The 15,284-nt window shown below is 36.9% G+C and overlaps 1 protein-coding gene across 1 annotated transcript; it reads left to right on the plus strand.

The window, feature by feature from the left end:
- Positions 1–1,827: 1,827 nt before the first annotated feature.
- Positions 1,828–13,481, plus strand: NLRC4 (NLR family CARD domain containing 4). Its single transcript, XM_026695521.2, is given in 9 exon segments — positions 1,828–1,946; positions 3,330–3,732; positions 4,236–5,093; positions 5,096–6,223; positions 7,560–7,652; positions 8,482–8,649; positions 9,667–9,759; positions 11,175–11,339; positions 13,122–13,481. Coding segments are annotated over 8 exon segments (3,114 nt in total). The 5' UTR covers positions 1,828–1,946; positions 3,330–3,470; the 3' UTR covers positions 13,469–13,481.
- The last annotated feature ends 1,803 nt before the right edge of the window (positions 13,482–15,284 follow it).

The following is a 15,284-nucleotide window of genomic DNA, read 5'->3' on the forward strand; positions in this document are numbered from 1 at the left end:
CCATCACCTGTAAGCAAATAAAAGAATGGATTTCATTGAATTTCATTGTGTCATCTTTGAGCTTGAGCCTGACAAGTACTTGCACTGTGAGCTAGTAATGAAAGATAAACTGCTAGTCTCTTGCTATAGTTGGGTCACTCTATGACTGCTTTCTCTTTGCTGGTTAGGGTTCCAGAAATTACTTAGGCTTTTTCTTGAGTTTTCAATGGATAATTCAACTGAACCCTTTGTTGCACTTTAAAATAGGCATGTGAGGGAGAACTTAGATTGGATGATTCCTATGTAGCCTTTCACTGTAATCAATGCTGAAGTGGGTTTTTTGGGGGTTTTCTGAAAAACTCTAGCAGATGAAACAGCAGCAGAGATGCCTAGAATGATACTGGAGAAAGATAAGACCTACAAGTTTAGTACAGGTAAGAACCAATCTTACATTGTGGCAAAAAGAGTAACAAAATGTGAATATTTTTCCTGTTGTCCACAAATAGCTGTCCAGCAGCCTTTTATAAAGTGTCCCCTTCATTGCTGCAGAGAACAGGCTACAAGAACATTTGAAGAGCTTCTGGGAAGAATAATTTAGGCATCTAGAATAAAGTTGCTCAGATCCATTTGGAATTAAACTCCAACTGGGCAAGTCCTATCAAGGCGATGGAAGCAGAATCTTGCACGCTTAGCTGGTTAGTCTTGTCCACTTTTACCCTATTAGTCCTTTATCCAACAAACATTACTATTGAAATGTTGTTTATTGGTAGGCTATCTGGACAAATTAAAGAAGAAAGACCTGGTGGGATATATGAACAAGATGGTGCTACTGACCTTATAACGTACTCTACTGGATGCTTCCTATAGGTGTTTGGCTAATCTCGGTGGGAACAGAATGGTGGAGTGATTCACCAAATATTTTAGGATTATAGTTTCTACCACCTCTTCCCATTGGCTATTGATGTTCAAATATGGCAATGAGATGTGTGGCAATTGATGTCTAATTTTTACAGGATCACCATTTCTCCTACTTTCTAAATCTTTGGTATGATCCAGCTGGCTCTTATTACAGCCTAATACATAGCAGATGACAAACCTAATACTTTCCAGAGGTATGACATTCCTTTAGGTTTTCCAAGCAAAGGGGAGGTTGTGGTCAATTGTGTAAGAAGATCTTATTGTTCTTACTAGGAGTCTTGCCCAGGGACATGCATCAGTTGTTGATTTTTTTTTAGTTTTCGTCTTACTTTTATTATTCTTGGCCCATGTAGGTGTTTCCATTCCATCTTTAATATCCTGATCACAGATGTTTAATTTCTGAGTCCAGAATATTTAGTCAGCTAGTTAATTTATATTTAGCAAAAAGTTCTATACTCCTTGGCCTGTATCAGTACATTCCAGCAACTAAAATGTAGCTCTATAAAAATGTATTCTCTTAATCTGCTCTAATCTTCTCTTAACCTGCTTTAATTAGGCCTTTGTGTTTCGTAATTATGGCTTCATGTGCAGATCTAGAGAAATTTTAATTTTATTTTAAAACATTTTTCTCTGGCGCACAGGAAGATGCTGTAATGTTGTCACAGAGAAGTCACAACTTTAATTCACTTTAAAAGAGAGCTTTGAAATTTTCTGGGCAAAGAATTAAGTATATTCCACCTGCTCAGGTTTATACTTCAGCTGAAAGCATACCTGGAGCAAGCACCTAGGCCTTACCTAAGTTACACGTACACTTGCTTCCTTGCCAGATCATTTGTAATGAATGTTGTGGAGAGCTGTCTTTGAATGACAGTATTCCCTTCTGTAAGCACTACCCTTTCTTGCAACACCCCTCTTCTGAAAACCGGAAGTGTTGTAAGTGTTCTGTGAGCTAAGTGAAACAAGTGTCAAAAGTTCAACAACTGGGTGTGAGAAGGAACTTAAAACTGCTACCGATTGGTAACATTTTCCCTAACAGCTTCTCAAAACAGGTATGTTTCTTTTTGCTTGACATACTTTGAACATTTCAGACATTGTTTTAGATTTGTATTATAGAACAACCGTAACAAGAGATGGGTATTCTCTGAAGATTATTTCTACTTACATTTGTGAAAGGAAGGAAGGAGGGGAGGAAGGGGCGTGGGAAACATGGACAGAGAACATTTTTTTACTAGAAGCAGCTCCAGATCGGTCTGTTAATCCTCTCCTCAAGATCCAGCCCCTGCAGCTCCAGTTCAGGATTCCTGGGGCTCCTTCAAAGTACTATATTTTTCCCATAATCAAAATGCTTTTCCTTTTTTTTTTTTTTTTTTGGAGGGCAGTGTGGGTGGGGGGAAAGAACATGGTTACGGCTCCAGAGTCTTAATATATTTGTTGAAACCAAACTCTACAAACGAACTTTGGAGGTGAAAGACAGCAATGAGCAGCTCCCTGACAAAGTTATGGGTATTTTCTGCTTTCCTTGGTGCTAGCTCTGTGTCATGCATACTGCTTTTATTCCTGTCCAGATCTCTTGACTGCCTATGAGTTGAGCCAACTGCAAGTTTAGAATTCAGGATATTTTGATGAAGGACACTGAAAATCTATATGTTGTCTCGATGCCTAAAAAAACTACAATATATATATATTTGTTGTTGTTGGTTGCAAAGTCGTGTCTGACCCATTGCAACCCTATGGACAACGTTCCTCCAGGCCTTCCTGTCCTCTACCATCCTCCGGAGTCCATTTAAGCTCATGCCTATCGCTTCCGTGACTCCATCCAGCCACCTCATTCTCTATCATCCCTTTCTTCTATTGCCCTCAATCTTTCTCAGCACTAAGCTCTTCTCCAGTGAGTCTCCAGTATATTTGATAGTTTGCTGCTAATTAATCGAACTGCACATTTGCTGCTTTAAACATATCTTCTTGTCAAAAGGGCCAGGTTGATTGTTAAGATTTTGTTATGTTCCTGAAGAAATGTATTTCTTTAAAATGTTCATCACTGTAAGAGAGTTTAAGGAATTAGCCTTTCTTAATGACAGTCACATCACAAAATGAACCACTTTGGAACATCTTGTACTACGGTTAGGAGATGGTTTTGGTGGATTCAATGATTTGACAGTTTGCTGTGGATTTCCGCATTCCAAGAAGGGAAATAAATATGGTAGATATGGATATATTAATTCACCATTCACATTTCCCATCCCATATAGAAAATATTATATTATTTATCCAAGAAGATTCTGTGCAGAATGTAAAACTTGGAAAATGATTTTTATATATATATATATATATATCAAGTTTTATAATTAGCATCATAGCATGGGGCTATGATTCAGTCTGTGTGCATTTGTGAAGTTTATATTTTATTATTAAAATCTCTGCATTTCCTCTAGGATTACCAACCATTTCTGCTGCTGTATTTGAACCTTCAGAATAAGAGTTATGACCTGCAGTCAAACCAAGTTAGCATTCATTATTCAGAGAAGGAGTAGAATTGATTAGATTCAGATTAGAAGAACCATCTGCTCTCACCAATGGATTTTTTAGAGAATAACCATGAACAGCTTATTCAAAGAATGGAGATGGCAACCGTCAAGAAAATTGTAGATTGTCTTTTTGCAAAATCTGTTTTGTCAAATGAAGAAAAAGATAGCATCCTTTGCCAAAAAGTAAGGCAGGATGCGTCAAGAAAATTGATATGCTCCATTTTGGAAAAAGGTGACAAAGCCTGTGGTATTTTGGTGAGATCACTGGAGAAAATAGATTTTTTCCTTTTTAAGAAATTACAGGGAAGCCGTAAGTAGATACCTAATTTATTTTTTTATTAATTATTATTATATTCTTATAGTATCTTTATTAAGATTACCATTTTTTCAAATTTAGTTGCTTTATTAAGTACAAATTAACCTTTATTATTTTGTCTAAGATAGAGGTAGTGTCAGGAGAAAGTCATCCGCTCAGACTTTTATGAACCATTAAAATTATAGAAATCAGTAGTTTTCAAGAATATTGTACCACACCAGAGAAAGCTTTTGAAAGTTAGAACTAGCTCCTGAAATGGGCTCCAAAAAGATTTGAGCTTCAAAACTCCAGATAATTACTAAATAGTAGCAAAATATGAAAGGGTTTTCTACTTATCAAGATTTGTACAGCTCAGATTGGACAACAGCTCTAATTAAAATCTAGTATAAAATGTAGGTTGCCTCTATCTGATCTCACTTAGTTTGTATTGTCGTAATATATCAGTTAAATCATACTCTTTAGTAAGATTTCATTCAGATCTTTCTGTTTTGTTTTAGATACAGATGGGCAAGTTAGACAACAAGATGTTAATTACTTAGCTCAAGATTTAACTAACTTATATAGGCATAAGTCCTTTGAACGTTTTCATCCACTGGGCGAAGAAATTGATATCATCTTTGATTTGAAGAATACCTATACTGATATCTTGCTTTGGAAGAAAGATATCCATAATTCCCGCTTGGCACAAATGACTTTAAATGCCCTTTTAGATGAACTTGAAAGTCCCTGTATCATAGAGGGAGAAGCTGGGAAGGGGAAAACGACTCTCCTCAAAAAGATTGCTTTACTCTGGGCTAATGAAGATCATCCTTCTTTGATGAGGTTCAAGCTTGTCTTCTTCATCAGCCTGAGTGGGGTAGAGGCAGGACTATATGAGACCATATGTGAGCAGCTTCTTAGGAAGAACTATAGAATATGTAAAGAAGACTTTATGGAGATATTAGAATTGCTAGAGGAAAAAGTCCTTTTCCTTTTAGATGGGTATGATGAATTCAAATCCCAGAGCTGCCCTGAAATAGAAGCACTGATAAAAGAAAGTCATAGATTCAAGAATACAGTTATTGTTACTACAAGGACCGAGTCAATTCGAAGTCTGAGGCTGTTTGGGTCACTGATTGCTGAGACAGGTGATCTAACCGTGGAAAGTGCAAAAACACTAGTTAAAAATGTCTTGGAAGAAGCCACAATAGCAGAGGGCCTGCTGTCTCAATTGGAGAGTTTAGATTCCACTTTTCAGAATTCAGGGACTCAGCTGGAGAACCTTATGAGGACCCCTTTATTTGTGATTATTGCTTGTGCCATCCAAATGGGAGAATCCACTTTCACTCCACATACACAAACCACTCTGTTCTCCACCTATACAATTTGTTGGTAGGGAAAAACAAGTACAAGACCAGAAAGATAAGTGACAAACATTTTCGGCTCAGCCTAATTCACTGTGGAAATTTGGCTTTGGATGGAATCTTTGAGCAAAAATTTGTTTTTTATTCTGAGGATGTTCCCAGTGAAGAAAAAGAAAATGTGCTGTTATCTATCGGCCTTATGCACAAGTACACAGCTCAGAGACTAAAAGTAGCATATACATTTTTTCATAAATCTTTCCAAGAATATATTGCAGGTAGAAGACTTTCCAGACTATTGAGATCCCATAGTGATGAGGAAGTAACCAGAGGACTCAGTTATCTAAAAAGGATTAAGAGTTTCTCAGCTATAATTACTACTCACCACAGTTTACTTTTGTATACCTGTGGGTCGTCTTCTGAAGCCACCAAAAAAGTTATCAGCTATTTATCAACCATTCATCAGGGGGGTAGTCTTTTTGGATTGCCTTCTGTTTGTGATTTAGTTCCAGAAGAACTCAAGAAATATGAACAAATTGCTGCTGCTGAGGAAGAAGAAGGCTTAATAGCAACTCGGGAAAATTCATTTGTGGAGTGTGCTATTAGATTCCTCTATGAAAGCATCTCTGAAATAACTGTAAAGGAGGAGTTTGAGGAATTTTTCTATGATAAAAAGTTGTACATCAATACCCAGAGCATTCCTACCTATGTCTCTGGGTTTTTTGACTACTTTTCTAATTGTGTAAGCATGTTAGAAGTCATCAAATTAGACTTTTTTGGCACTTCATCAGCTACAAGGACACCATGGAAAAGTGTCATCCCCGAAAAGGCAGTGTCCTTATTCTTCAACTGGAATCGAAAGCTCAGAGGTTTAGAAATTACCTTAAAAGATTTCAATCAATTAGAAAAGGGTGATGTTAAGTATCTGGAAAAAATATGTTGTTCTGCCGCACGTCTGAGACTGATTATCAACAAATGTCCTGGCCTCACAGGAAAGTTGAGGGAAGTCCTCAATAGCTGTACTAATCTGCAGGATCTTATTGTGGAGTCTACACCTCTTAGCATCGAAGATGAGCAACAGATAACCCAAATGATGGTACTGAAAACTATAAAAGTAAAAGACCTGCAGAGTGAAAACCAGCATGGTATGTGAACAATAATGTTGACAAATAACATGTTTACTGTGATTCATTTGTGGAGTGTGCTATTAGATTCCTCTATGTATATTGTTCAGGGAGTTTCCAGACCCCCATGCAAAATGCCTCTTTATACACTTTTGTATTTCTGTTCCATAGGCTTGTGTGGAGTATACCTCACTATATCAATAAAATCTCTGTTAAGGTCATCTTCTGTTATCTCTATTCTGGATTATAGTGCTACCTAACTTTACTTGAATTGGCAGAAAATTATATCGACATGAAATTCACTATTCCTATCCTTCACCTTCATAATGCATTGCTCCTCAGTCATCTTAAAACATAGAACAATTAGAACATAGAATAATAGAGGTGGAAGGGACCTCAGAGGTCTTCTAGTCCAACTCCCTGCTTGAGCAGGAGATCCTAACCTTTTCGGCACCAAGTGCCGAAATGGGAGCGTGTGTGCATGTGGGAGCACTGGAAACTGGAAGAACAGCTCCCCAGTGCGCACGTGCATGCTGGGAAGCTGAGTTTCTGGTTTCTGTTGCAAATGCATGCGCGAAGACTACCCAGGCAGTGCACATGTGTGCGCCAGAAACCAGAAGCTCAGCTTCCTGGCATGCACATATGTGCCGGGGAGCTGCTCTTCTGGTTTCCAGTGCTCCTGCACACACAAAGACCAGCTGGTCAATGTGTATGTACGCGCCAGAACCCCGAAGGGCAACAGGCAACAGCTGGCGTGCCCGGAGAGATGGCTCTGCATGCCACTTCTGACACACATGCCATAGGTTCGCCATCATGGTCCTATACCATTTCAGACAAATGGTTGTCCAGTCTCTTTTTGAAAGCCTCCACCGATGGCACATTTACAACTTCTGAAGGCAAGCTATTCCATTGGTTGATTGCTTCCACTATTAGGAAATTTCTCCTTCGTTCTAAGTTGCTTCTCTCCTTGGTTAATTTCCATCCATTGTTTCTTGTCTTGCCTTTTGATGCTTTGGAAAATAGTTTGACCGTCTCGGTAAAGGGTGATAAAGCCTAAGCTACCCTGAGATTGAGCAAAGTTTAAGGAAGAAAGAAAACACATCTGCTTACTCAAAATCTCCTTTTATTTTCTCCTGCATATATTACTTTCAGGTTTGTTGAAGGTATGTATGTGAAGGATAGAGAAGTATTTGGATGTAGTATGGAGAATGGAGAAGTATATGAAGATGGGATGGAAGAAAGTCTCTTTTCTGTCTTGGTATAATATTATTGGTGTCTGTTTCTCCGTCTGCAAGTTCATCCATCCAATTCCATCCGTCCTTTTATTATTATTTTAAACCAAATGTTCTTTTCTTAGGGGGACTTCTGGATGCAATATCTATCCTTGCTAATGTGGAAAAGATTACATTTGATAATGTCAAGATGAATGAGAACACTGCTGACAGATTAGGTAACTTTAGTGAATGAACCCATATAGTATCCTATAGAGTTCTGTTGAAATTTATTTATGTTTAATAACATTTATATATTCTACCCTTCCCTTTGTTTTTTCTTCCTTCATTTTATCCTGTTGTTAGATTGCATGTTTTAATTCTAAATATTAAATTTAGTATAAATAAGAAGCTGAATATTTACCATGCATGTAACCAGTCAAGTAATTTTAATCTATCCTGAAAAAAAATAGATTAAAGCATCTCAAGTGATTGTCAATACATTGCATGTTCCTCCTGGTTAGCAGGATATGGGGATTATATATATAGTCCTTAAATTAGACATCCTATTTGCTTAGAAATGCATGAGTAGTTTAGTGGCCTAGATGTAGAGTTCTCATCTCACAATCAGGAGGCTGTGAGTTCAGCTATTTCTCCCTCCGGACACAATGAGCTGCAAACTCTGCATTGGTGACAGAAACGGTATCCGGACAGTAAATACTCAGCTCCATTCAGTTGCCTCAACTCTACCCTGATGCAAGGGATTACAGGGTTATTAAAAGACAAAAGGAAAAGGAAGAAAATAAATTTGCTTAGAAATGCATGCTTGAGATAAAATTGGATATTAGTTGCCTTTGAATTATGTTCACCATATTGAACCATGCTATTTAATAATGAAAATGGCACAAGCACAGTGTTTTTACACCATGTTTTTCATTTCTTTTGCTTTTCTGCACTTTATAGAATGTTGCTTATTTCAAAAGGGAGTACTGTAGTGTTGTGGATGTGCAAGTTGTAAGAGAATAAAACGCTAACTAGGTTTTCCCCCCCCCCTCAATTTGTTTACAGCTGAAGGCTTAAAGAATTTGAAAAAATTGAATTCATTGCAATTGAAAGAGCTTACAAATGTTGGAGATGGAATGATAAGTATAGTAAAATCAATATCATATCTTCAAGAACTAGAAGAAATTTATTTGGTTAATTGCTGCATTTCTGCGACTGCTGTAAAAATTCTAGGTAATATCAATGTTTTGGTTATTTTAATCCACTTATTCTATTTATAAGTTATCCAGTAATAATATCATTCTTGGGGCTATATCAAACTTCTAAAACAGATGAAGTTCTGAATAGCATTGCTTACAATTCTAGAACAGATTCTCCCCATCCCAAACTGTTAGTCTCCAGATATTAACGGTCTTATTGATTGTGAATTTTGAGAAAGGATAGTAAGTTGAGGTAATCTATACCGTAGAACAAAAACGGTACTTTCAAAACAGAATAACCTTATAACCATTATGCAGTTCAGACTGTTTATCCAACTCTAGGACACTGGTGGCAGCTGTTAAGGGTGTCCGACACCAGTGTCATATTAGTTGCTATTGGATCCTTTATGGTGGAAATACCCCCTGAGCTTGCTGCTTTTCTGCATGCAAAAAAACGTTATTCATCCCTTGAACTCTGATTTTTCCCAGCCATCTTCAACCTGGCACACTCAGTATGTGATGAAATTACCTCTCTCAGGCTTTTTAACCAAGGTGACCAATTGAAAATGCTTCCTTTTTCTGGGGTCCTACCGATGCTACTAAACTGTAACTTTCAGGATCCTTTTCACAATAGCTTTATTGGTCAGGGTTTCTGGAAATTAAAATTTCAGCCACATCTGGAAAGCCAAAAATCCCATTCTTCTTTTAGAGATAGAAGAATCTTTTAGACATAGTTTCTCAAAAGGGTGATTCTAACCTTGTTACGTCATTCAGAGATTTATCTCTGTTTTCATCTTCAGTCTTTCCTCCTATGGATCTTCCAGAACTGGACCTTTTTCTTTATCCCTTTGTATTTAATTTAATTTAACCTCATTTAACTTTGACCAAATAATAAAATTCAGAAAACAATTAAATGCATATAATTAGACTGCTGTTATTGCTTCTGTCATTATTAGTAGCAATTTATCACAAAGCACAGATTAATTATCTTAATTCATACTCTTTCCCAATGCCGATGAGTTAATTCACTTGTGTGCTTCTTATTTTATAGTTCAGAATATTTGCAGCTTACCCAAACTTTCTGCACTTGATTTATCCAACAATTTTTTGGGAAATGGAGGAAAAGAAGCTCTTTGTCGATTAGGTAAGAAAGATAATTTTCTCTCAGGAAAAAGGTTGCAATCATAGATCATATTTTGGTGTTTTGCTCAATAGAGGAGCTATGCCGATACAGTGGTTAGAATGCGATATTACAGGTTAACTGTGCCCACAGCCAGGAGTTTGATCCTGACCAGCTCAAGGTTAACTCAGCCTTCCATCCTTCCAAAGTCAGTATAATGAGGACCCAGATTGTTGGGGGCAATATGCTGACATTGTAAACCGCTCAAAGAGTGTTATAAAGCAGCGGTTTCCAAGCTTGGCAATTTTAAGACTTTAAGACTTGTGGATTTCAACTTCAACTTTAAGACTTGTGGACTTCAACTCCTAGAATTCAGCACAGCTGGCTGAGGAATTCTGGGAGTTGAAGTCCACAAGTCTTAAAGAATGCCAAGATTGGAGACCCCTGTTATAAAGCACTATGGAACGGTGTATAAGTCTAAGTGCTATTGCTACTGCTATGTTCTAAGAAATCTCAGTCTTAATTTGGGCCTTGGATTGAAAAGAAAAATATGCAAGAATGGAAAATATATGTAGTTCAAGGCAAAATTGTTGGATTCTTGGTATTCTCTGAGCTCATTTTTCTTCTGTGGACATTTCATTACCAGCTAGGTAAAATAATTAGCATATGGATGAGTGAAGTTTGCTGTCTGCTTTTATATATGATAGCTTGTCCTTCCTAACAATACAAACCTAAAATAAGAATTCTATAATATTGAATAAAATTTTATAAAATAAATTTATATTTATTTTATTGTTATGTTATGTTGTTATGTTATGTAATGTATGTTATATATATTATATTAATTATAATTTTATAATATAACACAATTACAATATTATTTATCATATATTATTATATAAACTAAATTTCTATAATATTGAACAAATAAATCCTAAAAACTAATATCCTATTTTAAAGGTGTCTTTTAAAATGCCACTAGCAGGTCATTTTCTATAAAGTAATTCAACAGAATGCAATTCAGAAATGGGCTAATGATAGGGAAGGCTTGATCGAGAGTTGCAGACAAACAAGCTTAGAACGAGTTTTGTGAGCTAAATGGCCTGGTGAAAAATCATATAATAGGAATGTGGGAACCCTTTGCAGCAAAAAATGGGAATAAAATAATGATTCGTATGTTGAACTGCATATTATCTATCTGCATTGCTTATGTCTCTTTAATACTTATTTGCAGACTATGTTTTAATTAATGCCATAGTAAATGGCAGCCTCTATATAGTTGAATTTGCTGGTGCCTGTAAAGTTAAACTAGGTCTGATTTGGTTAATCACCAAACTGGTTACAGGCTACATTGGGAGATTGAAAAGCATCCTGAAAAAAGACAGAGGGAAAACAAAACAGTAATCAGAAGTAATCAGGTGAATTTATCTTTTCTTTAGTTGAAAGCTTAAATGTCCTACCAAAGATGAAAATTCTGATGTTCCCTTGGGTGGATGAAGTGAGTGTTTGCCTTGTTAAGTTAGAAGAGTTAAAGAAAATGCCACAGTTGACCAAACTTGGGCTAAAGAAATGGAGAACTACCAACTCTGAGGCCAGAATTCTCAGTAAGTATATTTTGCAGTATTAAATGAGATTCATGAAAACAAGAGTGAAGGACTCACATGTATACTGACTCAAAGCAATAGCTCTGATCCAAAAGGCTATCGTAAGGGTTATTTGTTCATTTATATAATAAATATAGCCATCTTACCTCTGTGACTCTGGGTGGCTTATAAAGTTAAAAATCCAAAAATAATTCAAGCACAACCAAAAAATAATGGCAAAATCATTAAAAAATCCTCTTAAAATAATGAAAATATTAAAACAATCTGTGGAAGAGCGCCATTTGTTTTCTTGAAAGCACAACCATTTATCAGACTTTCCACATCACCAGATCCCAGGTCGGATGACAAAGCCATGTTTTCAGACTCCTCTAGAAGGCCAACAGGAACAGGGCTAATCTCACCTCAGAAGGGACGATGTTCTCAAGGATGTTGCTGTGGCAGAACAGGTCTCTTCCTGGCTCCTGTCAGATGACATTTCTTTGTACATAGAATTACAACATGTCATTTCTGCCAAATCTGATTGACAGATAGATTTGATTGAGACAGTCCCTCCAATACCTCAGCTGACTTTTGCAGATGTTCTGCATGTTTATGTATATAGAAATATGACCTAAAACAAAAATTAGATAAATATTCATACTTGGTACTGGAAAAAAACAGAACTATGTTTCAGTATTTAGCAGTACAATAGGCCTCCTTGGGACACAGCCTAAACCAGGGGTCCCCAATCTCCGGGCTGTGCCCACTACTGGGCCTTGAGCTGTTTGGAACTAGGCAGCGGAAGTGCATCTCCACTTGCACAAGCACACTACATTTGCATGAGCGGCAAGCATGCATAGCCACCACTCTCACAAATGGAGCTGTACACACATACATGCTTGTCCACCATTCATGCGTAGCCATCCGCTCTCCTTCTCCCCACAGCTGATCCACAAAGCCGGAAAGGTTGGGGAACTCTGGTCTAAATTACCACAACACTATCTAAATTGCTACATGATTCACAATTCTATGAAACTTCTATGGAAGCATCTTGGAAGAAAACAATCTGTTGCTTTTACACTTTAAGTTTTCTAAAAGTCTGGGTATGTTAGAAGTCCCTATATATATTGGGACTAAAGTTTAGCACCACATAGCCTTCTGATCAGGCAGGCAGTTGGATATTGGTGGAAAGTTAAGTGTTTACTTTGTGTCCCTTCTTTATCTGTCATTGCTTTTTGCCTCAGAAATTTCAGACAGGTCTCTTCCTTCTGTTTTCTTCTGCAGGCATATGCGGAAACATGCTTTTTGACTCTATTTTAATTTATATAGCCACCAGTTTTTCTGTAGCAACCCTAGGGTCTAACAGCATATTAGAAAAAATACAAAAAAACCCAATAAAACAGCAACATATATGTCCGACAGTTGAGATTAAAAAAGCATTCTACAGTAAATCATAACAAAAACCTCATATAGTTCAGTAAATTTTGCCTATCCCTAAATAGTTCCAATAAATAAATCTCCCCTCTCTTATGGCTATATAACCTGCTTGTCAAATCCTTGATGAGGTCAGATTCCTGCTCTTGAGAATGCTGACATAGGATCCTTCAACCTTAAATACTAATTGATTTGATTTTGAGATGTAAAGCATTATCTTTGTATTCTCCTCGATATTAAGATTCGGTATAAGCCATTTTTGAACATTCATTTATATTATATATATGATTAAGCCTACACTCAATTACATTTTCTGTATAATCTGAGAAACAAGAAGTGACTGAATGTAATTCAAACATATTTCCCGAGGTTCTCTTCTTGCAAAAGCACCTTTGGCAGATCTCCAACATCTGGACATGGCAGAGACTTCCTTGACAAGTGAGGGATGGCTCACTATCTTGAAGGCATTAACTCATCTCAAGAAGCTGACATTTCTAGACTTCAGCCAAGAACAAGGCTTCACGCCTTCCGCCCTCTTAGTCTTGGCACTGGCCCGCCTAATAAACCAGTTGGTTTCTTTACAAGAGATTGATCTGACTGGCTGGCAGTTTGATACCCATGAGCTGCAAGAAATTAACAAAGCAAAGGAAAGTCATAGAAATGAGTTGCACGTAATAGTTTCTTCAATCAAGCCACTTCTAGATACAACAATTTGATCATTCCCAGAACCCCAATGAAATATACTTCTAAGTATCTTAATATGAAGAACTTACAGGTGGAAAAGACTTATAGATGAGTGGGGGAAACCCTCTAGAATCTAACCTTGAAATCAGAAAAAAAATATGAAATGTGTATTTTAAAAAAGCACAGTCTTTTTAAAATGTGGAAGGAAAGTTGGTGTTATACAAGTTCTCTTTATCTGAATTTTAATATACAGCATTATAATATATAAACAATTACAATATTCTTTGTTTTTTTAATAATAGTAGTGAATCTATTTTGAAAGACAAATCTAATATTGTCAGTATAAACAAGATTATGTCTGCACATTTTCCTTTGGGGTTTTGATGCTTTAATTTCCCCCTCTTTTATTTGATGCAAAAAACAAGAAAGATTATTATAAAGGTTATTTTGCAATGAAAGTCATCCGAACATTTTATTCCCTTTTATGACTATTGTATCTCTTAAAAGAAACATAACTTCACAATACAAGCAGGTAACTAAAGCCTGTGATCTCATCCCTTAGCAGGATCTTTTAGCAAATTTTGAACTGGTGTGTAAACACCCATGTATGGGTAAAAATAAGAGACTTGATAAAGAAAGAAAGTTCATTTTTCTTTCCTTAGTCTCCTCCACCTGCATCATTTCATTATCATCAGTGCAACTGAGAGAGCTTTTGACCTCCATTCAACCACCATATTTATCTGAAGAATGCTTTTACTGAGCTGAAGGTTAGATAATGTTAAATTAGGAATCCTGAAATATGTGTACTAGAAATCAAGAAATACACTTTAGAGGGGGCAGCTTGCAAATCATCACTTCCAGATGCTGCTTCATCGTTCCTATACAACTTTGGTGCATAAGCGCACCAAAACGTGCCTACTGTCCCTGTCCCATTGTTTCTTTTTTTCTCATTCATATCGATTTTATGTATTTATAACCATGTTTATACTTATACCTGTTATCTAATAATTGTTTGACAAAATAAATAAAGAAATAAACAAACAAATAAATAAATAAACTTAAACAACTATACAACTTGCCTCGTGGTTTAACCGGAACAATCTGGAACTGAACACACTCAAAACCATAGAAATGGTGGTAGACTTTAGAAGAAACCCACCTATACTACCACCTCTTACAATATTAGACAACACAGTATCAACAGTAGAGACCTTCACATTTCTAGGTTCTACTATATCACATGACCTAAACTGGACACCTAACATCAAAAATGTTATCAAAAAAGCACAACAAAGAAGGTTCTTTCTGCGCCAACTCAGAAAGCTCAAACTGCCCAAGGAGCTGCTGATATAGTTCTACAGAGGAATTATTGAGTCTATCATCTGCACCTCTATAACTGTCTGGTTTGGTTCTGCAACCCAACAGGACAGACATAGACTTCAGAGGATAATTAGGACTGGAGAAAAAACAATTACTACCCACCTGCCTTCAATCGAGGACCTGTATACTACATGAGTCAAAAAGAAGGCTGTGAAAATATTTACAGACCCCTCACATCCCAGACATAAACTGTTTCAACTCCTTCCCTCAAAACGACACTATAGAGCACTGCACACCAGAACAACTTGACATAAGAACAGAAGAAAGCAGCCAAAGTCTTTCTTTCCCCCAAACTCCACCAGAAAAGAGTCTTTGGGACCCTGCAAGGCTTCCTGCTCCAAGAGGCTGCACCAGCACAAGTTTCACAAAGACTCATTTCTGGCAGAGTTTGGGGGAGAGAAAGAAAGAAAGACTTCTGCTGCTTCTGCTGCTTTCCTTGCATGAAGCCAAAAGTCTCTCTGTGTCTTT

Source organism: Pseudonaja textilis, chromosome 1 (assembly GCF_049901715.1).
Source record: "Pseudonaja textilis isolate UNSWEBS1 chromosome 1, rPseTex1.2, whole genome shotgun sequence".
NCBI lineage: Eukaryota > Metazoa > Chordata > Lepidosauria > Squamata > Elapidae > Pseudonaja > Pseudonaja textilis.